The following is a 26,542-nucleotide window of genomic DNA, read 5'->3' on the forward strand; positions in this document are numbered from 1 at the left end:
ATATTTGCTCACTTTGATGCTTCTTCTGTCCCTTGCCAGGTCTCTGTGAGTTTAGCCTGTGTTTAATTGGCTCTCTTAGCACCCTTGTCCAGAAAAATGCTATGGACACCTTAGAAGCTCCTGGCTTAATGAAGTCTACTCCCTTTGAAGTGGTGGTGGTCACTATTTGAGATTAGAAGCAGGAGCCTCTCATCTTTATCCTTTCTTTTATTTTGGTGTTAATATTTACCAATGTTCTAACCAAGTGGATAATCTAACTAAACACAATTGACTTGGAAATAACTTGAGCACTAGGAACCAGTTATTTGGCCCCTGTTAAGGTATTTCATTTTTAGTTGATACTGTTTGGAACTCACCATGTTAGACTTGGAGTCAAGAAAGTGTGAATTCAAATGCTCTTTAGACACATGCCAGGTGTGTGACCCTATGCAACTCATTAACTCTGCCTTTATTTCCTCGTCTGTAAATCCAAATCCCTAGGTATAAACAGTTTTTCCCACTATAAAGCTGTTGTTACAATTATGGAACTGATTTTGAAATAATTATCTCCCCAGCTCAATATTGTAGAATTGGTTAAGTTTTCTAAAAATTACTTGCTCTAAATAGCATTTGATTCCTTACTTTAAAGTTATTGTTTTAGGGTATATTTGGGATTGAACTTCCAATTATAACAACCAAGTAGAATCAATAGTGCATTATCTTTACGTCCGTGGGAGAGGGGTGGATTGAATAGCACCTCAAGGCCTTCTCAGATCTGTGATTCCAGTGTGGACATTAGGAATTTCAGGGAAGGGTGGGGTGATTATCACCAGCCAATACTGACTAACTACAACTGAAATTTGGAAGGAGGTTCAGGAAATTGAGTAAGGTGCCAAAAGGAAGTCTTTGACAGGAAACACGTGGGTATTACTGCGGTAGAGATCTTTACTCTCCCACAGTTTCTTAATCAAATAATTAAAGAAAAAAAAATAACACTCTTGTTGAATGGAGTCCCCTTTCATTATCTGTCACTCACTCCTGAGGAGCTGGGCCAGATCGTGTGTGTGTGTGTGTGTGTGTGTGTGTGTGTGTTACACTGAGAAGGTTTTTGTTTTTTGTTTTTTAAGAAACCTAAAAAGATATTCAGATGCTTCAACAAAACCTTGGCAACAAATTTTCAAAAATCACAAAGCTAACTAATTATACATTTTTCATATACTGACAATTTTAGCATAATCTTGCTTTAAATCAGAGTTCTGGTCAGTTAAGCCTTCCATGAAGGCAGGGTGATTGAGATCCCACCACTTCCCAGGAATGTTTTCATTCCCCAGACCCTCTGAGGAATTGGTTTTGGAAGAGTTTTTCCCCCTACCATGTGACAAAAACCACATTGAACCCAGGGATCACCTTAGCTTTGAGCTGATACCAGTGGAATGAATGGGATGCACTATCTTCAAAGTTCCAAGAAGCCAAAGGAATCAAAACTTCTCCCAGAAACACTTTCCTGGTGAGTGTTCCTAAGTGCCACACGGAGACCTGGAGCAGCCGGGTCTGCAGCTGGGAGTACTCCACGGGGTACTGCAAAACATGGCAGGATGGGTGAATGACCTCCATCTGTGTCTGCAGCCGGGAAGGCTCCCATTATACCATATACCCACTCAGTACATAGACTAGTGTTGAGAATAGAGAAGGGCACCGGGAATTGTTCAAGATTCAGGCCTGCTGGCAGAATATAAAGAAGCTGCCTGCTGCAATGACTCTATAGCACAGACACTCCCTTTGCTTCCCAGGTGTCAAATTTCCATTCCACACCTGTACAGTCAAGCTCTCCCCCAGGAAGAAGCAGAGGTTTACTGTACTCAATCAACATCATCTGCTTAAAATAGGACTGTTTGCTCTGGCACTATCTCCTTGACCCTCCCCCAGGGTGAAGTTCTTTCCTGGCAAGTCCTAGAAATCCAGTCCAAGCAAATAAGCGTTTATTAAGCACCTGCTAGATACAAGATTGCTCTAAGAGCTGAGAATATAGTTACCAAAAAAACAAAAACAAACAATTTTTGCCCTCAAGGAATTTAACATTCTAGAGGAATCAAACATTAAAGCCAAAAGCTTGGAAAAGTGCCTTAAGACTAGAAATGGGTAAATTCAAAAAAAGGGAAGAAAATGAACTGTTCAAATATAAGCCAGGGCTTTGATTTCCATTTATGTATGAATAAATGAAAAAGTATTCTTAAGTGTGCTAAGTTCTGATGTTAAAAGTATAAAATCAAGATAGTCTCTACCTCAAGGAGTTTTTTATCTATAGGAAAATGATGGCCAGGGAAGAGCTTTTAGTTTAAAAAATCACAAAGATGATGTAGAGATATAGGGAAATTAATAACACAGCCTTTTTAGGAATAATGCAGAATTATTATGCTTACCTAAGGAAGGGAATAGAGTGGATAAAGTAAGCCTTCAAATAGAATGAAAGTTCTTGAGGATAGAAACTATTTTATTTTTGTTTTCCTATATCCCATGATGAGGCAATTCCAATGAGAAAGCAAGATGGCTCAATATGAATAAAGCACTGGGCCTTAAAACAGGGAGATCTAAATTTAAATCCCACTTTGCACATTTACTAGTTGTGTGACCCTTTGGTAAATCAATTAACAGCTGCCTATCTCAATTTTCTCATCTGTAAAATGGAGATAATAATTGCACCTACTTCTAGGGCTGCTTTGAGGATAAAATGAGATAATATTTACAAAGTGCTTAGCACTGTGCCTGACACACAGTAGGAATTTAATAAATACTTGTCTCCTTCCTTCCTTTTTTCCTTCTTTCTTCCTCTCCATCCTTTTTCTTCCTTTCTTTCTTCCTTCTTTTCCTTTCTTCCTTCCTTCTTTTTCTTCCTTCCAATTACTAGTGTACTACCTAATACATATTATGTGCTTAATAAATGCTTGTCAACTGGTTAATCACAAATAAAGAAACTGCAGCCCAGAGGGCTTTAAGTGACTTGCCCGTATAGGCAATAAGGGGAAATCCTGGCATATTACATTATTTTCTGGAACCAAATACTGAACTTGAAAAAAGCTAGGTGAAGATAATGATGGAGGGCATTACAGACATAGGAATAGAAGATGGAGCCTTAAGTGTGAAAAACAGTAAAGAGCCAATTTTGTTGGACCAAAGAGTTCATGAAGGAGAGTAATGTATTTAATAAGGATAGAAAATCCAATCATTCTTCTGCATGGCAGTCCTTCAAACATAGGAAGGTAGGATAATATCCTTGCTAAATATTTTATTTTCTAGCTTAAACATCCCTAATCCTTTCACTGCATCTTGGATGAAATAGTTTTAAGGTCCCCACCACTATCCTCTGCATATGTTCCAGCTTGTCAATGTCTTTCCTAAAAACAGGAATGTAGAATCGAATTCTATATGTGTCTCACCCAGGAAGTAAACAGCAGGACTATAATTTCCCTTGTTCTACAATTCTCTTACTGAAAACTAAAATCACATTACTTTGGGGATGTCATGTCATTCTGTGGACTCATATTGCGTTTGTAGTCATCTAAAAACAGTCTGAACAAACCTAACAATATATACTTTTAATCTAGCTCAAATCTTTCCAGTGAAATTAGTTGAAACCATTACCCAAGAAAATTTATTACAGATGTCACTTAAATTCTCAGAACTTATTTTCCCATCTATAAAATGGGGAAAATAAGATTTTGAAAGCATGACCTAAAGTACTAGGTTTCTATTCTTATTAACATATATCTCATTTATCATGTATTATGAACATATCTTATTTAACATGTTTCTCCATTTACATAGTGCACAATGCAAAGAGAAAACTTCTTTGATATTCACCAAGATTCAACAAGTCAAAGGAATTTTTTTTTAACTTGCCCCTTGCCCACTTTAGAAATGAATGTCCAGCCAGGTTTTCTTTTTCACCCTTTCCCCACCCAGAAATCATTAACTAAACATTGTTCCCAAGTTCAGTGGACACTGCACTTTTTCTGAACAAAGGCTAAAATTTATTTTTTCCCCCGACTTGCAACTTATTGACAGAGGCTTACAGATATCTATAGGTTGGTATTTAGTGCTTTTTTTTATATCTTACTTTAACTGACTCGGAGACTTTGGAAAAACTCATAAGTTTAACTTTGACCATGCAGGTGTGGGGCCCAGAGCAGCAAAGGGGTCAGAGCTTTTGAATGAATGTTGACCTGTCTGTACCTTCAGAGTCTCGTGAAAGAGAGGATTCACAGTGTTCTTTTTGATACTTGTCTTCCTCTTGGCCTGAGAGCCCCTATCAGGTAGCAGATAGGTCTTTATATAGCTGGGGACCAAAGAAGGAAAGAAAAAAGAAAAAAGTCAGAAATCTTCTACATAACATTCTAAAAAGTTGAACACCAAGTAGAATGGCAAATCTTCTCCCACCTACCCCCTTATGGTGAGGTCCTGGGTAACCAGGTGAGGCTGGCAGAAAGCCCAAAATACTGATAAGATTACTCCCTGAGATAAGCAGGCACTGATGGGGATCAGCTCAACCTTCCCTCCCCATGGAGGTCTTGGGTAACCCCATCTTACCGTATCCAATATGAAAATCAAGTTATATGAAACCCACAAAGTTTAAATTTCCCCGGTAAATTGTTCATGGCTTATGTCATCTTTGCTAAATCCCTTTTTAGGTTTGTTTCTGCCTCATGGTGTCTTTCTCCTTCTTATAATTATTCAATTATTTTTAGAGTGCTAAACTCCCGTATGCATTTAGCCTGCCTGTCAATGGTGTACTCCCACCTCATGGAATATTTCCTTTCTTCTGGTTAATTATGAGTTTCACTGGGGAACTTATCTTTTTCATAATAAAAATTGTTAAAACCATTTTCCTTGCTAGATATACATTCTCCCAAATCTATTTCATATTTATCACTACTGGTGTCTATTATATTTATTTTATCTCATAAATAAAAATACTTTTTGGCAATCAGAAAGGACATACCAAACTGCAACAATTGATAACTACACCAATTTCATCATTTGGTGCCATTGCTCACCTCAATCTCATCATTTATCCTGTGTCCTTTCCTTTTTGAAACCTATTCTAATTTTTAAAGTGAATTCTTAGCCAAGGGGTATAATTGATTACGTGTGGTTATTCCCATTTAAGCTGTTTGTAACTTGAAGCCCATTTTAACTAAACTAAACTAGGATCAAACAAAACAAACCTCATGTCCTGCCTTCTACAGTCTTTTTTTAAAAATTTCTTCTATTTTTTAAAATGTTTTGTTGATATTCTTTTTTCTCCACCTCCCATTCATTTCCCATTGGCTCCCCTAACATGGACACTGCAACCTCCCCCCAAAAAGAGACCCTTTCTATATAACAATGTGATGCCATTATTCTTTAGTTAGGTCTGATAATATAAGCCTCATTGCACACCCAAAGCATACTGCCTCTCAGTCTAGAAACGGGAATGATGTGTTTGGGATTTAGCACCAGATGATGAGACTGATATAAACACCAAATGTTGGGATTCGGTCATGTAAAGAATTCACAATAGCCATTCTCTTTGGCAAAAGAGTTTACAGACAAAATGAAAAGAAATGGGAAATATGAAAGAGTTGGGAGAGCATATAGCAGTTTGGACAGTAGCTTTAGGTTTGGTTGTTCTTGCATGCAACTGTAAGAACAAACTGGTTTGTCACTAGATAAATCAGGAACTCATCAATTTTGTTGTAATTATTATACTTTGAAATAAAAGTTTGTATCCTATCTCTGTTTTCTTTGCTTTACAAATTTAAAAAATGCACTGTGTTGAAAATATTATATCTATACAGTATTTCAAGTTTTACAAAGAGCTTTATCCAAGTTACCTCATTTGATCTCATAACCCTATGAAGCAAGTGCTATTATTATTCTCATTTTACTGATAAGGAAACTGAGGCAAAGAGCCATTAAATAATTTGTCCATGGTAACACAGCTAGTATGAGGATCAAGATGTGAATTCTTATCTCTCCTGACTCCAAATTCATCATTTTTTCTAGGATATGATACCATTTAATGCGGAAAAGATATTCACCCCAATATCAAAGGATAAAAAAAGAGTAATTTCCCAATGTGAGGAGTGTGAAGGATAATCCTAGAGAGGATGGTGGTCAACTAACTGCTTTCCCTTCCTCACACCCTCACAGAGGACCCAAGGTGGGGAAATTGCCACATAACAGATTGGAGAGGAGAAGGAAGAACTGCTGAACACATGTTTACTAAGGAATGTTGCGGAATCTCCTTTAGGGATTTTTAGAAGAGAAAAAGTTCTCATCTGTCTAGGAGTGACTATAGTTGGGAGACAGCAGGGGAGGACTGAGAGTGGAGGCTCAGACCCCCTTCCCCTCCCCCCACACCCTTAGCCTCAGGCTCTGGGTTCCCTCTTCTTCCTTACTCCCTTTATTCATGTAGAATCTACTGGGGACACCTAATTAGGGCCAAACAGATCTCAAGGAGTGGAGGTTCTCCTGGGGGAGCACCCTCAAATTGTGTGGGTAATTCACACCCAAAATACCCCCCACATACACATAACATACATACACACAAGCACTGGTTCACATATTTTTGGGAACTTGTCCTTAATCGAAAACTCACTACTTGTGCACATTTACTTTCACTCGGAATTGCTCTCCCTGCTTCCACACACACACATTATTTTCTTTTCAATCTGTTCACAATGCACTTTGTCACAAATACCCAGAGACAGCTTCCAACCATAGGACACTCACTATCAGTTATCCCTGCCTCGAGGGTCTCTGCTGCCATTATAGCTGGGGCATTGTGCAAGGTGAGGTAAATAAGTGGCTATTATGGATTATGGAGAGCTGTAAATCCTCCTCTGAGACTAGTTGCTTTTCTTTCAAGTTGGGTGTCCCTAAGTCTAAAGGTGAGGCTAGAAGACTGAGTCTTACATTTTTCCAACCATAAACAGGACCACTCCTATTTTTTAAAAAGTCTCAACTAAGAGCTTTATAAGAGTTGATAATCCTTAAAACAAAAAACAAAGGAGGAGTTTTCAAAGTATAGTCTCAGATTCCAAGACACTTTCAGGGGATCCATGAGGTCAAAACTATTTTCATTATAATTCAAAGACATTATTTATAATATGATCTCTATATAGAGTATAAAGGATCAAGAGTTCAGAGAGGAGAGTATTTTTCTTTACTTTCATATAAAAAAAAATAACTTACGGATTGCATTTTTTCTTCTTTTCTTCTCCAAAGGCTAGGTTCCGACAGGCTTGGATGCAGATTTCTAATGTGGAAACCTTAAAGTCATACTGAAGGGCAAATAATATTTCTCCAGCGACATTAGCATTGTCAAAACTGCCCACTTCTGTACAAGTGCTGCTAATGCTTGCCAAACTTCCCTGGGGAAAAAAATGGAAAATAAATAATGAATCTGTTTCAATGTACTGAACTTCTCTTACTTCCTGATTTCAACATAACAAGTAAATCAAAATTAAGAAAACCTATAGAGTCTAATCCTACTACATGTCAAAAAGTTGCTATTTTATCTATAATATGTTTCTTTTAAAAATTGCTTAGTGTTACACCAAGGTCTGTCTCAGATTCATCTGGAGCTGGAAAGCTTAGTGTCAATAATGTCAGGTACAGCCTAATGGAATCTTGACACTCTCACTACCTATCTCTTTACTCCACCTGAGCTCTCCCCAATATAATCTTTATTTAAATCTCACCATAATAGTTAACAGCTAACATTTATAGAACAATTTAAGGTTTACAAAAGATTTTCACATTTATTATCTCCCTTGAACCTCACAACAACCATGTGAAGAAGATACTATTTCCCATTTCATAGATAAGAAACTGGGTTCTAGAGAAATTTAATAACTTTCTCTGCCCATACAGTACTGGGCAGTTAGGAGGATAGAATGCCAGACCAGGACTAAGAAAGATTCATCATCCTGAGTACAAATCTGGCTTCAGACACTTACTAGCTAGGTAATTATGGGCAAATCATTTAATCCTCTTTGCCTTAGTTTCCTCATCTGTAAAATAAGCTGGAGAATATAGCAAATAACTCCATTATCTTTCCCAAGAAAACACCAAATTAGTTCATTAAAGAGTTAGACATAATTGAAATAACTTAACAACAACAACAAAGATGGGTCATACAGATAAATAAATGTCTAAGTAACATTTGAACTGAGATTCTTCCGATTCCAATTTCAGTATTCTTCCTATCCTCTATATCATCTGAGAGCAGGAATCAGTGGGGAGGGGGGGTTTAGTTTGTTTTGTTTTGTTTTGTTTTTTGTGCCTTTCTGTATGTCTTCAGGACTTAACATAATTCCTGGAACGGAGAGGGCAATTAATAAATACTACCTGATTGACTATGCCATCATTTATAATTATGCAATCCCCAGGATTTTTAAATCTGAAATTTCCTTCTCTGCCCATATCCACAGCTTATTCCACCTCATGTCTCACTATTCCTAAACCTATTCTGAACACTTGCCCTATTATCCTATTGTCAGTATTGCCCTGCCAAGCCTCAGCCTTGGGTTATTACCACCATCCCCTGCCTTCATTCCTACTCATTTGCTGCCCCCTCAAAAAAGCTAGAGAAAATCATGAAACCTGTGCTGACTGGATCCATTACAAATTTATGTGATGTAATCTCAACTGAGTCCTCACAGTGGCAAAGCAATTCTTTTATACATGACTGATTCACTGTCCTACTTAGCACAGCGGCTTTTCCAAATCTCTTCATCCCTCTTCAAACTTTCCATAACCCTCTCTCCAACCCTCTCAACTGAGAACCGAGAACTGGCCTTACATTTCATTAAAAATTTAAATAATTTACCAAAAACTTCTTTTTTTCTTCTCTTCTTCATCTTATCTTGTCCAGATACCTTCAGCCATTATCTCCTCCTTCACCCATCTCACGTGAATTGATGGCCCTTCTCCTTGCCAAGAAAAACCCTCCATATACACAAGGGATCCCCTTCCATCTCCTCTTCTCTAGAAGATTGACTCCTCTGTCATTCCTACTTTGTCACTTATCTTCACTCTCTCCAGGTCTATTGGCTGCTTCTATACAGCCTACAAATGTGCCCAGGTTTCCTCCATCCTCAAAAATATCCCCACTTGGTCCATCCACACTTGATAGGAATCATTCCATATCTTTCCTCCCTTTTATGGCTAAACTCCTTAAGAAATCTTTCTACAATAAGTACTTTCATTTTGTCTCTTCTGTTTTCTTAACTATAGTCATGGCTTCACCATTCAACCAAAGTTACTAATGATCTCTTAAGTGACAAATTTAATGGCCCATTTTCTACCTTCATTTTTCTTGGATACTCTGCAGAGAAGTAACTCTCTTTGACACTTTTAATCACATTCTTTTCCTTGACTTTCTTTTCTATTTAAGTTTTCCTGACTACTTTCTCCTAATCCTCCTCCTTCCTACCTAGGTCGCTGGACTCAATTCTCAGTTGCTGGAACTTCTCAAAGGGATGCTGTGCCTGCTGACCATGATTGTTCCCCAAGGCTCTGTCATGAGCCCCCTTCTCTTTTTTCTCTATATTCTTTCATTTGATAACTTAGCTTCCAGGGATTCAATTATGATTTGCATGCTAGTGGTTTTAAATCTACTTGTTTTGCCCTAACTACTCTCACATCTTCCACTGCTACTGGACATTTTTCAAAGTTGATGTCTTGTGGACACCTGGATTTCAACATGTCAGAACTGAATTCATTATTCCCCACCCCTACTCCTCCCTTCTTCTTAACTTTTCTATTATTATCAAAGGTACTTACATTCTCCCATTTACCTAGGCTCAAAATCTAGGTATCATTTTTGTCTCCTCACTCTCTCTCATCCATTCCCCTGTAGTCAATCTATTGCCAAGGTTTGTGGATTTTACTATTGTAACATCTCTTACATATGTTTTCTTCTGTCTTTTAATACTGCCACTGCTCCAATGAAAGCTTCATATTTGGATTCTTGAAATAGCCTACTGGTTACTCTCCCTGACACAAATATCTCTCCTTCAGTTCATCCTCCAAGCTACCAAAGTGATCTTCCTAAAGTTCACACTCTATTACTTTCATTCTCAATAAACTCCAGAGGACCCTTATCACATCTCAGGTTCAAATATAAAATTTTTCTGTTTGGTATTCAAAACTTTTCATTATCTTCCTCCTTCTCCTTTCCATGCTTCTTAAACCTTCTGCTCTTTTTTGTACTTTGCAATCCTTATTGTTCCTTGAATAAGACATTCCATCAGGGCCTTTTCATTGGTCTGGAATGATCTCCCTCTTCATATCTTCCCTATTTTAGTTCCCAGCTAAAATCCCACTTTCTACAGGAATACTTTTTCAATCCCCTTCAATTCTTGTATCTTCTTTCTGTTAATTACCACCAATTTATCCAGTGTATGGTTTTATTGATACATAGTTATTTACATAGTGTCTCCCCCATTAGATTGTAAACTTCTGGAGAGCATGTATTTTATCTTTCTTTGTATCCCCATGCTCAACCCAGTACCTGACACATAGTAGAGACTTAATTAATGTTCATTAACTGTTTGATTAATCTTTACCATAATATCTAGTCCCTATACCCTCCCTGTTCTTCTTGCTCATCAGTCTATAACCTCTGCTTTGACTCCTCTTTCAACTCTTGAAATTCTTGCTCCCATTCAATATATAGTTAAATAATATAGTTTACCATGTTTAACGTATATTAGATTACTTGCCATCTATGGGGAGGGGATGGGGGAAGAGGGGAAAAATTGGAACACAAGGTTTTCTAAGAGTCGATGTTGAAAAATTAGCTATGCATATGTTTTGAAAATAAAAAGTTTTAATTTATATATATATATATATACATATGTATATATGTATATATATATATATATATAAACAATATTAGTGTCTTCCACCCCCTATCCCTTTTCCCCCTTGTTCATCCACCATTCTAATGTTCAACCCTACATCATCCCCAACTTGGATCACCCATTTTCTGCTCCTTCTCCTAAGCTTCTTGATGTTGGTAGAAGAAATCATGTAACAGAATCAACTGGGTGTACTACAAATCCATGCTCTCGAGAACCCAGTGATGCATACCAATATCTTACTATCTAAGCAGCAGCCGCAGATCTTCTCTTTATTCCTCAAGCCTCCAATGCCATTTGCAGGACTCTCTCCTTCAGCAGATGTGCTTGTTTACTACTTTATTGAGATAATTGAAGTTATCCTGTCTTATAGTCAAAACCCTACACTTCAGAACCCTTCTATGTTTCCATCCATTCTTTCTTCCTTTACTCCTACCTCTAAAGTAAATATGGGTATCCCTCTATTTTCTTTTAAGTGAAAGGTAAGTGAAAAAAAATTTAAAAAGTGAAATGTAAGTGCTTTTTTTTTTTTTTAAACAATATAAAAAGAATAGTTTATACAACAAGGCAATCTGGAACTCTTCTGTTCAAGCACCATATTAGTAATAAAGGCTTGAATGTTAACATTGAATATATTTACAAAGCTAAATATATATATATATATATGTATATATATATATATATATATGTATATATATATATATATATATATATATATATATATATATATATATATATATATATATATATATATATATATATATATATATATATATATATATATATACATATATATATATATATATTTACCATATGGTAAATATTCAGAAGTTCCAAAAGACTTGGGATGGAAAATGCCATCCACATCCAGAAAGAGAACTATGGAGACTGAATATAGATAGAAGCATGGTATTCTCACCTTTTTTATTTGCTTGCTTTTTCTTTCTTGTGATTTTCTCCCTTTTGGCCAGATTTTTTTTTGCACAGCTTGTTAAATATGTTTAAAAGGTTGCACATATTCAACCTATATGAGATTGCTTGCTATCTCAGGGAAGGGGAGTAGGTAAGTGAGGGAGGGAGAAAAATCTGGAACACAAAGTCTTATAAAAATGAATGTTGAAAAATACCTTAAAAAAAAAAGAAAAAAAAAAGAAAACTACCTTTACATGTATTTGGAAAAATAAAATACTATTGAAAAAAATCATGTTCTATAAATGAAATATATTCTTATAGTTTAAAATAACCTTGTGGCAAATTATATATCAAATTATATATGTTATTCTAACATCTTATATATAAATAAGATACTGTATATACAAAAATCAAACCAATTTTAAACTACTCAACAGTTCTAGATAATTCAGATTCTCATAAAAATCACCTTTAACAAAGTGAACATCCCCAGCTAGAGTCTTGAGATAGTCCAAGCTTCTTTGGTGCAAAGGTTTCCAGTACAGAGAATGTGCTGAATTTTTTTCCCAAGTACCAGCAGGTTTTTCATTTGTCTGGCAGAATGTTGCAGCAGTTGGGGATGTGCAAGTCTCCCAATACTAACACCAACATCCTGTCACCAGCCCCTCTCCACCACAGCAACTGTCACTGCCCCCTTCTTCCAATCCTTTTATCTTTACTCTAAAACTCATACTTTTTCATCCCTACCAAGAGCTTGTCCTGTTGTTGATTTCCTCTTCTTTCCTTTATCTTCACTCTCTTCTTAACTCCTGGCTGGCTCCTTTCCCACTGCCTCCACATATGCTAAGGTTTATCTCAACACAAGAAATATTCCCTTGACCTTGCCAAAAAAAGTATCGCCCTTTGTCTCTACTCCCTTCCACTACCAATCACCCAGAAATAATTGCCAGTAACCATTTCCTCCATTTCTTCATTTTATATTAATTTCTTTTAAAATGTCTTTTCTTTTAATTACAGTCATAACACATGCATGTACTTTTCAACCTTTTACAGTCTGGTTTCTGACTTGTCACTCAGCTGAAATTGCTCCATCCAGACAAGGTTGCCAAAGATTTCTTTACTGTAAATTTGGCTATCTTTTCCCAGTCCTGATCCTTTTCTTTGTGTTTTCTCACTCCTGTATATTCTTTCCTCTCTTTGAATTTGTGACATTGCTCGCTTCTAATTTGTTTCCTAGCTATCTCATGATGTTCCTTTTTTGGATCATCACGTTTTCTGACCTCTTAGCGTGGATGTGCCCCATCCATTTCAGACCCTCTTTTCTTCTTTCCCTCTACCCTCTTCTTGGAATTTTCATCAATTCCCCTGGATTCAATGATCATCTGTATGAAGAGGTTCCCAAATCTATATACTCACTCTAATATCTGTCCTGAGCTCAAGTTCAGGAAATCAGGACAGTTCAAGACATCATTAACAATGTCCTAAACATCTTCTCCAAATCTTCTCCATTGTCATTTCAAATTCAGCATATCTAAAATGAATTCATTGGACTTCCTCTAAAATCCCGTTCCTTCAGAATTCCCTATCTCTTCAAATCACTCAATTTTGCAACTATAGAATAATCCCAGATTCCTTCATTTCCTTCACCTCCTATAACTCACTGCCATATCATACCAATTCTATTGAATTAAAATCTGCAAATGACCTATATGATGGATTTCAATTCAGCTGCTGTAGTTACTAAGCCAAGGTAAATACAATCAGCTAAGTATAAGCACCACTCCCCCAAGGGTTCTTTGGTTAGTGGAGTGAATTCCAGTAATTCTAATTCTTAAATATCACAACCTAAACTCACCTCCATGTTTTCTGATTCTACCTTTCTTCCTAAATAGAATACATTATGCCACAAGGATATAGCAGGAAGGACAATATGAGACATCAAGAATTCAGTGGTACTCTCAGATTGGCTAAGATGATAGGAAGAGATAATGATAAATGTTAGAGGGGATAAGGAAAAACTGGGACACTAATGCATAGTTGGTGGAATTGTGAACTGATCCAACCATTCTAGAGAGCAATTTGAAGCAAAGGATTATCAAACTGTGCATACCCTTTGACCCAATAATGTTACTACTGGGCTTATATCCCAGGGAGATCATACAGGAGGGAAAAGGACCCACATGTGCAGAAATGTTTGTGGCAGCCCTTTTTGTAGACGCAGAGATCAGGAAACTGAGTGGATGCCCATCAGTTGGGGAATGGCTGAGTAAATTATGGCATATGAATATTGTGGAATATTAATGTTCTATAAGACATGGTGAGCAGAATGGCTTCAGAAAGGTCTGGACTTACATAAACTGAGTAAGACCTGAGTAAAACCAAGAGAACATTGTACATAGCAACAAGATGATTATGTGATGATCAACTCTGATAGACTTAGCTCTTTTTAGCAATGAGGTGATTTGGGTCAATTCCAATAAACTTGTGAAGGAGAGAGCCATCTGCACCCAGAGAGAGAACTGTAGGGACCAAATGTGGGTCACAATATAGTATTTTCGGCTTTTTTGTTGTTGTTTCCTTGCTTTTTTTCTTTCTCATTTCCCCCCTCCTTTATCTGATTTTTCTTGTGCAGAATGATAATTGTGGAAATATGTATAGAAGAACTGCACATGTTTAGCATATATTGGATTACTTGCCATCTAGGAGAGAAGGTGGGAGAAAGGGAGGGAGAAAAATTTGGAACACAAGTTTTACAAGGATGAATGTTGAAAATTATCTTTGCATATATTTTGAAATTAAAAAGCTATTTTTTTTTCTAAAAAGATAATTCAGTGGTAGCTAAGATTGTAGTCAGTTGTTTACAGTAATAAGCTCTTTCAGGTTGGATAGAATAGTGCACAATAACAAAAAAAAAAAAGAGAGAGAGAGAGAGAGATCTCTTTAGAGCCAATTAAGAATTCATGCTACTAACTTCTAGAGGTTGGGAAAAAAGGAGTGTTCTCAGAAGTTACCACATATGACTCCTTATTGTCAGCTAAGTGATCCAACAGATAGAATGATGGATTTGGAGTCAGGAATTCTGACCCTTGTCCTCTGGACATCTCATTTAGTCTCTCTTAGCCTTGGTTTCTTCACCTGAACAATGGGATGTTAATAATAGCACTTATCTCACAGAGGTGTTGTGAAAATCAAATGAAACATGCAAAGTGCTTTGCAAATTTTAAAGTTCTATATAATCCTATTATTACTTTTAAAATCTATGTACAAATCTATCCTCACATTCATGCCTACCTAGCTTTCCACTCCCACACATATATTTTTCTGTTTAAAGAAAAAAAGTTAGGAGTTGAAAAACATCTTAATGAAAAGGAATATTGCATTTGAAATTATCTACCATGACCTGATGATTCCATCTATGAACTCTCCCTATATCTTTTTTGTTTTTAAGAGTCACCTGAGGCTCAGAGTAATTAGATAATTTGTCTAGGGTCCACACAGCTAATGAGGGAGCATTTGAATCCAAGTCTTTCCAATTCTAAATCTAGCAGCAGCCACTGTGTCATCTTACTACTGCAGTGGGAAATTTTCATAACTACTAAGAAATGTGAAAACTAGAAATACAACAACACTGCACAGTAACCCTGTATCAAAAATGGAAGCCATGTATATCAGGCTCATGTGCTTGGGAAAATATAGATGTTTCCTAAACAGCCTTCTCTGAGGATGAGAACTGCTACAAATGTACACCACTGGGCTGAATCTGATTTCATGGCTCTCCCCAGCTGGGTACATATTGGGCTGGGCTTAGCAGCAACCTGAGCTGTATCATGAACAAACTTTATGCACCTTCACCCAGTTCCTTCAATCAGATATCCCCAAACACCTTCAAGATAGCTGAAGTAAAGAGGTTGCTGAATGAAACAGATTTTACAAAGTCATACTATAAATACATGAAATAAAGGGCAATCTCTAGATCTCAGCAGACATTCTCTCTCAACATAAAATATTAAGTGATAAAAATGCCACATGACAACCACACACACACACCACCTAAACTTGATGTTCACTGATCTTTCTATGTATTTAAGATGCTTATTTCTGAAACTAGTCAAGGACTCTGATGGGTAAACATTTTTGCTGCTAAATTCAGTCAGAGGTAATACCTCCTTTATCAATCAATCAACAAATATTATTTAAAGAAAGTAGTGTGTGTCAAGAACTTTGCTAAGGACTGGGGATATGAAAACAAATGTCAGTCCTTGACCTCAATGTCCCTGCATTCTATTATTAGGTGGATGCAGGAGTATAGAGCAGCAGAGTCTAGGAAAGGTGGTTTTGTTCTACGCAGTAACAAAGGTTTTGAAAAGAGCCTTTGGGCACAAGATCATCAGTATTTTTCCAGTAACAATGGCAGTATTGATCTGATTATTGCTCTCAGAGTAAGAGCTAGGGATGAAAACAGGTGGGTGGCAGAAATGTTTGAGCTGGGTAGGTCTAGGTTTCCTCATAGCTGGCTGGGTGTGATGTGAAGTAGCATGTAGGTCTGGCTATATATAGTTGTTGAGATGAGTTTTTAACCCCACAACAGAGTCCCAAAGTGGAATAAAAAGAGAGGGAGGAAAAATTAGTGCACAACATTCAGGAAAATGGAAATTAAATTAAAGTATTTAGATAGAATATATTTCAATTTTTTAAATAGAGGATATAAACGTTTTGGGGAATTAAGCAAACACTGATCAAAGATAGTTGTCACTTTCTGAGATAACTAAATGAATAAGCAAATGAAAATATTTCCCCCCTTAAGGATTCTGAAAAGTCACTCCTGTGTACTTGGTGGAACCAAGTTTCTGATCAATATTTCTATTCAAAAGTTGAATAACCTCTCATTAATTAGATTAATAGATGTTCTCATAGTTTGAATTGTGCCCACATAGTTTTTGGAGATTTCCAGGTCAACTCAACCATGATGAAACAAAGGAAAATGACGTTTTGTTTATTGATTACTCAAAAGTATTTAAGTACAGCTAAACACAGCTTGGACAGCTGTTTTTCAACAGCTGTCCTGTATAGATGTTAGGAATGTACACAACTGCTTGATAGTTTCAACCAGATAACTTCAATCAATGATCCTCTGGTTTTCGATATCAAGCAATATAAACAGGAAAACATTTGTTTAACCAAAGCATTCACTGTGTGGGAGAATGTCCTACACAGAGATCAGACAGAAAGATTCCCTATAGATGGTAAAGTTCTCCAGATGCTTCTATTTACAAATGACATGCTGATAACATCAAGCCCCCAAATACTACAGGGATTCAGAATACTTCTACTCAACAAGATACATGTTCAAAAATATTAGTCTAATAATCCATAAAGGTAAAACTGAGTGGATGAAGCAGACCTGTTCATCAGATATAATTGATGAGTAATCGATGGACTTAATCCACTAATACATACAGGGTGTCCCAAAAGTCTTAGTCTTTGCTAGCTTAAAACTGTAGTAAAACTTTCAGGACAATGATGTGGCCATTTTCAACAATGAGATGAACCAAATCAGTTCCAGTAGAGCAGGAATGAACTGAACCAGCTACACCCAGCAAAAGAACTCTGGGAGATGACTATGAACCACTACATAGAATTCTCAATCCCTCATTTTTGTCTGCCTGGATTTTGTATTTCCTTCACAGGCTAATTGTACACTATTTCAAAGTCCAATTCTTTTTGTTCAGCAAAACAACTGTTTGATCATGTATACATATATTGTATTTAATTTATACTTTAACATATTTAACATGTATTGGTCAACCTGCCATGGCGGGGGGAGGAGGGGAAAAATTAGAACAAAAGATTTGGCAATTGTCAATGTTGTAAAATTACCCATTTATATATCTGGTAAATAAAAACTATTAAAATATTTTTAAAAAAACTTTCAGGACATACTGTATAATTTGAGTACTGCACATGGACAATAAGCTGAGTCCAGAATGGAATAGTTGGAGGAGAGTGGTCTAGAACACATTTTGGATATTATCTTGGTGATGCTGTATAACTACTCATGTTGGAAAAAAAACTGAAAATCCCTCTTCTAGTACTTACTAGTTATGGGACCATGGGCAAGTTGGTTAATCTTGGTGAGACCCGGTTTCTTTATCTGTAAAAATGGGCATGATAATAACAACTATATTACCTATTTCAGAGATTGTTGTAAAAGTCAAATGAGAAAATTTGCAAAGCTTAAAGACAAACTTTTATTTAACACTCACTATGTGCCAGGCACTGTGCTAAGCACATTACAAAAATCATTTCATTTGATCTTCACAACAACTTTGAGAAGGCAGTACTATTGAGGAAATTGATATAGACAGAGGTTAAGTGACTTGCCCAGGGTCACACAAATTGTATGTGTCTGGGGGCATATTTTAATTCAGAGCACCTGGCATCCTACCAAATAACTATATAAAAGTCAGATATTTTCTTGTTCTCCTTTTTCAACAGAGATAAGTTAGAACTGGTCCTGGGTCATTCTCATGATTTTGTCCCTTAAGTTTTCAAGGTTTGGTGAGACATGTATAGGGGGATTAAATAACTATATACTGGGATTTAAATTCATTTTCTATAGATTCAATGGAAGTATCTTTGGGATTATGATTATGATTACTAACATCTGGGATTGTGATTATGATTATGATTACTATCATTTGAGATTATGATTATCATTATTATTATCACTATCATTATCTTTACCCATGCTATGACAAGTGGAAAATGGTCAATGCTTCATTAAAACTTTTACACCTTATTGTCCTAACATATAATGCAAATTCATTAAAATAATGGTCTTAGGTATAATTTTTATCATTGTCACTGCCCTTTTTTAGAAGTAAGACTAAGAGAAGTTACTTAGGTCACTTACTTAAAGTTACATGGTTAGAAAATGTCAGAACTGAGGCTAGAACCCAGATTTTCTATATTAGTCTAGTGTTCTGAACCCTGAACTATATAACTAGCTGACACTTCCTACTGATATGGCCATGGGAAAGCATATGAAAGTTGTGTATTAGTTCTTAACTAAATTAATTAGTTCTAGGTTCCATTTAGTCTATATCACGAGCCCATAATTCAGTTAGATCTGCTGCATTTCAATTCAGCTTGACATTGTTATGATATTCATATGTCCCACACCAACCGCATTAAATCAAAACTCACACGTTTGATGCCATCAGAGAACATGATGCTATGAGTAGAAGTAGGTAAAATATTTTCTTGCTGCAGATTGGGATTAATAGAGCTTTCATAACTTTCTTGGTTAACGGGTTTAAGATCATCTGGAAAGAAGGCAGTCTGAAAAATAAAATAAAAAAATCACTGATTATATTGTTCACTTATCTGTTTGCTTTTGTTCAAATGTAAGTTAGCATAGCATAACACACAAGCTGACATATCCTATATACAACTCTTTCATCAATGTGCTAATAATGAATATCTTAGAAAGTAGCAAATAGGGGAGAGGGAGAGAAAAGAAATAGAATCATTGAGTATCTATAAACCACCTGTCGAGATAAAGGAAATGAATGTTGAGTTTACAAGATTACCTTAGAGGCCAGATATAGTGGTAATAGAGAACATTAGTTACCTGATAAAAATCACACTAAAAACAATTAATTTGATAAATTCTTTTTTCAATGAAAATTTTATTTTCAGGAGGCTCAGGCAGCAGTGAGTGATTCAAGACTGGAGTTCACCAGAAAAAGCCTTGGGCTTGACTTATAGTTCCATGAATCATCTTCAGAGAAATCGTCGTTAACCCCATGGGATTTGATGAGGTCACCAAGAGAATAATATGAATGAAAAGAGTCTAAGATACAGCAATGGTATACACTCACTTTGGATGATGAGACAGCAAAGGAGACTGAAAGAGCCGTCAGACAGGTAGGAGAAATAAAAGAGAGAATTGTCATAAAAACCCAGAGAGGAGAGCCTGTCTAGGACAGGTTGGTTAACAGTGTGAAATGCAATGTCAAAATGAGTTAACACATAAAGCTCTTTGCAAACTTTAAAGGGTTATGTAAATGTCATTCTTCTTTTTATTACTATTACTATGCAGAAGAGAGGTCAAGAAGGATGAGATCTAAAAAAAGACCATTATCAATTTAAACATCCAATAGCAGAATATTCATAAATATGATTTGAATTTGATAAAATCTCTACTCCCTAGTAGAAATCAATATAGATTTGAAACTTTTCAATATAATAAGCTTTAGGTAGTGACAGAAGAAAGAAGAATAGGAACAATAGTTAACACTGATCCTTTCCCACCTTGAGCCCCCATCTTAGCATTTTTTTTTGTGTGTGAAATGAACAGTGAATATTAAAACTTGGATTGACCATGAAAATTCTCTAAGTCACTGATAAATCACAATTTACTAATGCAACTCAACTCACAAAGCTAAGATAATGATGGACTGGCAGGATGGTATAGTGAAAGAAACACTCTTTTTATGGAATTTAAACTCTGGCTCTGCCATTTACAAACTATGTGATCTTGGGCAATTAACTTCTCTCTGAGTCTCAACTTCTCTTTTCTATTTCCATTTCCATTTGTTTCTCTGCCTTTAATTTGTGAACAGCAAGTGAAAAGAAAAAAACCTTGAGCACTAAAAATATAGGTAGATCAAAGATGGCAGAATAAAGGCAGGGACTCACCTGATATCTCCCCCAAACCCCTCCAAATGCCTTTAAATAATGACTAAACAAATTCTAGAGCAGCAGAACCCACAAGATAGCAGAGTGAAACAACTTTCCATCTCAAGACAACTTAAAAGATCGACAGGAAAGGTCTGTTGCACAAGAATGAGAGTATAGCATAGACCATTACTGGCTATGCCGGGCCCCAGAAAATCAGAAGAAGTCTCCAGATGACTGAATCAGTGGCAGCAATGGCAATTTCCAGGCCTCTTAGCACACAGATGGTAAGAGGATAGAACAACAGATCAAAAGGAAATTTATAGGGGTCCCTTTACTGACAGCAGGGGCAGTTTTCTCTGTTGCATTGCTTAGTTTGCAATAGTTTGGCAAAAGAGGCAAAAAAAAAAATACTAAAGAAAATAACAGCTTAAAAAACAAAATAGGGCAAATGGTTAAAGATATACAAAAGACATATGCTGAAGAGAACTCCTTAAAAGTATAAATGACCAAATGGAAAAGGAGGTAAAAAAAAAGTTCACTGAAGAAAATAATTCCTTAAAAGTTGGAGTGATAAGTGGTCAAAGGATATGAACAGACAATTTTCACATGAAGAAATTAAAACCATTTCTATTCATATGAAAAATGCTCTAAATCATTATTGGTCAGAGAAATGCAAACTAAGATAACTCTGAGGTACTACTATACTCTCAGATTGGCTAAGATGACAGGAAAAGATAATGATGAATGTTGGAGGGGATGCCGGAAAACTGGGACACATTGATGGTGGAGCTATGAACTGATCCAACCATTCTGAAAAGCAATTTGGAACTATGCCCAAAGGGCTATCAAACTGTGCATACCCTTTGATCCAGCAGTGTCTTTATTGGGCTTATATCCCAAAGAAATCATAAAAAAGGGAAAAGGACCTGTATGTGCCAAAATGTTTGTAGCAGCCCTTTTAGTAATGGCAAGGAACAGGAAACTGAGTGGATGCCCATCAGTTGGGGAATGACTGAGTAAGTGATGGTATATGAATGTTATGGAATATTATTTTTCTGTAAGAAACAATCAGCAGGATGATTTCAGAGAAACCTGGAGAGACTTACATGAATTGATGCTAAGTGAAATGAGCAGAACCAGGAGATCATTGTACATGGCAACAGCAAGATTATACAATGATCAATTCTGATGGACGTGGCTCTTTTCAACAGTGATTCAGGCCAGTTCCAATGGATTGCTGATGAAGAGAGCCATCTTCACCCAGATAGAGGACTGTGGAGACTAATTGTGGATCACAACATAATATTTTCACTTTGTTGTTATTTGCTTACATTTTGTTTTCTTTCTCATTTTTAAACTTTTTCATCTGATTTTTCTTGTGCAGCATGAAAATTGTGGAAATATGTATAAAAGAATTGCACAAGGGGCAGCTAGATGGCACAGTGGACAGAGCACCAGCCCTGAAGTCAGGAGGACCTGAGTTCAAATTCAGTCTCAGACATTTAATACTTTTCTAGCTGTGTGACTCTGGGCAAGTCACTTAACCCCAGTTGCCTCAGGGGAAAAAAAAGAATTGCACATGTTTAATATATATTGGATGACTTGCCATCTAGGGGAGAGTGTGGGGGGAAAGAAGAAAGAAAAAAATTTGGAACACAAGATTTTTGAAGGGTGAATGTTGAAAATGATCTGTGCATATGTTTGGAAAATGAAAAGCTTTTAATAATAAAAAAAGGTAGAATTTGGCAAACAGAAGCTAATGATTTTATGAGATACTAAGAAATAATCAAACATAAAGAAATGAAGAAATAGGAGAAATTGTGAAATAGCTCATCAGAAAAACAACTGACTTGGAAAATAGATCCAAGAGGGATAATTTAAGAATTATTGTATTACCTGAAAGTCATGGTCAAAAAAAAAAAAAAAAAAAAAAAGAGCCTAGACATCATCTTTCAAAAAATTGTTAAGGAACTGCCCTGTTTTCTAGAACCAGAGAATAAAATAAAAATGAAAAAATCTACCAATCACTTCCTAAAAAAGATTCCAAAATGAAAACTCCCAAGGATATTATAACCGAATGCTAGACTTTCCAGATCAAGGAGAGAAAATTGCAAATAGTCAAAAATAAACAATTCAAATATTATGGAGCCTCAGTCAGAATAACACAAGATTTAACAGCTTCTATATTAAAGGAGTGGAGGGCTTGGAATATAATATTCTGGAAGGCCATGTTTATAACCTACCCCAACAAAAGTGAGTATAATTGTTCAGAGGGAAAAAAATTGATATTCAATGAAATAGAGGACTTTCAAGCACTCCTGATAAGACCAAAGCTAAATAGAATTTTTGAGTTTTCAAATACAAGATGCAAAAGAAGCATAAAAAAGTAAACAAGAAAGATAAATTATAAGGGATTCAATAAGATTAAACTTTATATTCTTATATGGCAAAATAATATTTATAACTCCTAAAAACTTTCACATTATAAAAACAGTTTAAAAGAGTATATGAATATGATGGTATGATTCTAAAAAAAATTAAGGGATGAGAAAGAAGAACGCAGTCAGAGAAGGGGAAGGGGAAAGATAAAATGAGATAAATTATCTGACATAAAAGAGGCCAAAAGAGAGTTTACAGAGGATGGGGGAATTGAGGAAGCAGGGAAGAGAGCACATGAACCTTACTCTCATCAGAATTGGCTCAAAGAGGGAATAATATACATACTCAGTTGAGAAATATAGAAAAGTAGGAAGGGAAAGAGATTAGAGAAGCAGGGGGTGGGGGTGCTGAACTGATAGAAGGAAGTGCAGCTTGGAAGAGATAAAAGTCAGAAGTAAAACACTCTTGAGAATGGACAGGATAAAAGGGGAGAGAATAGAAAAGACAGGAAAGGAATAGGATGAAGGGAAACACATAGTTGGTAATCATTATTGTAAAAAAAAAATTTACAGTGAGTTTCTCTGATAAAAGTTTCATTTCTCAAACATATAGAAAAGTGAAGCAAATTTATAGAAACAAGAACCATTCCTCAATTGACAAATGGTCAGAGGATATGAACAGGCAGTTTTCAGACAAAGTAATCAAAGCTAGCTATAGTCATAAGAAAAAAATTCTCTAAGAAAAAATACAAATTAAAACTCTGAATTACTACCTTATATGTGTCAGATTGACCTATATGACAGAAAAGGAAAATGACAAATGTTAGAGGAAAATTAAAACACTAATGTACTATTGGTGAAGTTGTATATTGATTCAATCATTCTGGAGAACAATTTGGAATTATACGCAAAGGGATATAAAACCGTAAATACCCTTTGACCAAGCAATTTCTTATAGACCTAGTAATTTATATCCCAAAAAAATTTTTAAAAGGTAAAAGGACCTATATGTAATAAAATATTCCTAGCAGGCTTTTAGGGGTGCCAAAGAATTGAAAATTTAGGGGATATCTATCAAGAGGAAAAATTGGACAAGTCTTTCTATATGATTGTAATGGAATACTGTCATGCTGTAAGAAAAACCCAGAAAGACTTACATGAACTGATGCAAAATGAAATGAACAGAACCAAGAGAACATTGTACACAGTGACAGCATATTGTATGATTCTGTACTATGAATAACTTCACTAATTTCAACAATACAATAATCCAAAACTTTAAAATGAAATGTACTGTCCATCTCCAGAGAACTGGTAGAGCTTGAATGCAAATCAGAGATCGTTTTTCCTTATGTTCTTGGGTGTTTTTGGAAAGTCTTTGTTTTCATAGAATTTCATAGAATGACTTACATAGAAATGTGTTTTGCATGACTACACATGTATAATCTATATCAGATTTCCTGCCTTCTCAATAAGAAAAGAGGAAAAAGAGAAACAAAGATAATTAAAATTGTTTTTAACTTGTAATTAGGAAAAATAAAATATCAAGTCAACAGCTTAAAAAACAAAACAAAACAAAACAAAAAAACCCTAAAAACACATTACCCTGAGAATCAGGCAATGTTGTATTGTATGTACTTGAAGACTTAGAAGATTCGAATTATATAAGTGTTTGATATTCTATTGTATGTCCTTGAGCAATCTCGAGTGCTAGATTACCTGGACACATTCCCTTCTCTCTCTATTAAAAATGAAGATTAATTTTTTAAAAATATAAGTATGAATCCATTGGTGAATCTAGACTGACATATATTGGTGATATTGCATTCACATCTTAAAATGTATATTTGGCTTCCAGTGACTGAAAAAGTGGGTTAAGAAGAAGAATATTGGTCTACTTTCCTAGTTGTTATCACCAATTCACAGAGTAACTTTTGGCAAATGGCTCAAAATTTCTGTGCTTTTGTTTACCCAGCCAGAAGGTGAATACTAACTAATGCCTACCTCATAGGGATACTATAAATTCTAATTAATTTTGGTGAGATGCTTCAAGATTCTTCAATAAAAGGCCCTCTGTCAGTATAATATTAAGACCTTACTAATTGAGACACATCATAGAATAATTGTAGCTTGACAAGTGTCTTATTTAAAAGTACATTAGTTACATTTTAGCCCAAATAATAATTATTTAGCACTTATAAATCATTCTGTGTTTACATTTAATCTGCTTTACAACTACTTTGATAATCTATTCTTCACCACAGTTATCTCCCCATTATAGGTAGGGATATCAGCATATTCACAAAATAGGTAAGAGATAGAGATTGTCTAATGTCTGAATATTAAAGTGACCTGGATAGGGGCTGAAGCAGAGCAGCCTTCATTATTTATGGAATGTTAACAACTGCTCAGAATTAATAGGAGCCCTATATTGCCTGTGACCTTCCTCCATTCTGACTCACCAGATCTCTTCTGAAGTAAGGGAGGATCAGAGTCCCTTTATTTATATATCACATATCTTTAACAATATTCTTACTCTAATTAGCACCCTCTTATATCAATAAATAAATATACTAACTAAACTGTATGTAATACAATACTGTATTTGGATTTTAGCTATATGTATATATATATAGCTTATAGATTATAGTTTATAATCAAAATTATAATGCCAAATATTATTGAGAATTGAACCCAGTATAAAAGATGCTATGAATGCAAAAATCATGAAGGGACATGAAAATATGAATTGAAACTTATTAATATTCATTTCATTCTGATCTTTTCCAATGATTCAGATAAACTTGGTCTAAAAATAGTCCTCCTTTAAATTTAATGTTCTGTGGATTTTTACATAGATGAATAAAATAGCTGGATTTGTTTTTGTTTTGAGAGGATTAGGATATAAATTCACCTTCTGTAAGCTCATTGAAACTGTCTTTGAGATAACTTCAATTGCTGATAGGATGATGGGAATAATATGTTCCTCATTCTATGGCTTTGACTTCTTCCCTTAGAGCTCTATATTTTCTAGAACTTGCTCAGTGTGCAGATAGGGCCTTAGGAGAGCCTTACTCTTGGGTCCCTCCTTTTTGCTGTACAAATGTGACCCAGAATTGAGTAGTGAGTAATAGAGCTGCCAGCTGGTAGTCATTCCTGCATCCTGTGCTAATTCAGGAATTCTCTGAGATCTTCTGTATCAATATCTCCTACTACAGTGCCCCAGTCTCTCATCTCAGCTCACTCTCTCTCCTCCTCCCTTTCCCTCTTCTTCCCTCCTCCCCCCTTCTCTCTCTCTCTCTGTCTCTCTCTCTCTGTCTGTCTGTCTCTCTGTCTGTCTGTCTGTCTGTCTGTCTCTCTGTCTCTGTCTCTGTCTCTCTCTCTGTCTCTCTCTGTCTCTGTCTCTCTCTGTCTCTCTCTCTGTCTCTCTGTCTCTCTCTCTGTCTCTCTCTCTCTCTGTCTCTCTCTCTCCATTGTTACTTTTTCTTGAATTTGCTGATTAGAATTTGTTTTAACCAGAACAATTTTCTATATCTTTACAAAGAACATTTGATGGATAAGTTTCTTCCTTTTGTTCTACCATTTTGACTCTGCCTCAAATTTCTAAATTTTGAATGCTTTTCACATAGCTTGGAAATCATGAGCATGCTAAATATGCTGAAATCTATTACCATAATTTAT

At 35.8% G+C, this 26,542-nt stretch overlaps 1 protein-coding gene across 1 annotated transcript in view; it reads right to left on the minus strand.

Annotated features, from left to right (window-relative positions):
* The window catches only part of SYTL3 (synaptotagmin like 3), a 99,089-nt gene that overhangs the window by 3,514 nt on the left and 69,033 nt on the right, over positions 1–26,542 (minus strand). Inside the window, exons 9-12 of the mRNA XM_074264679.1 lie at positions 19,005–19,139; positions 7,213–7,391; positions 4,210–4,312; positions 1,387–1,557 (exon numbers count right to left, since the gene is read on the minus strand). Of these exons, the coding sequence (XP_074120780.1) occupies positions 1,387–1,557; positions 4,210–4,312; positions 7,213–7,391; positions 19,005–19,139 (588 nt within the window). The remainder of the gene's footprint in view (positions 1–1,386; positions 1,558–4,209; positions 4,313–7,212; positions 7,392–19,004; positions 19,140–26,542) is intronic.

This window comes from Sminthopsis crassicaudata, chromosome 4 (assembly GCF_048593235.1).
Source record: "Sminthopsis crassicaudata isolate SCR6 chromosome 4, ASM4859323v1, whole genome shotgun sequence".
In the NCBI taxonomy this organism is placed as follows: Eukaryota; Metazoa; Chordata; class Mammalia; order Dasyuromorphia; family Dasyuridae; genus Sminthopsis; species Sminthopsis crassicaudata.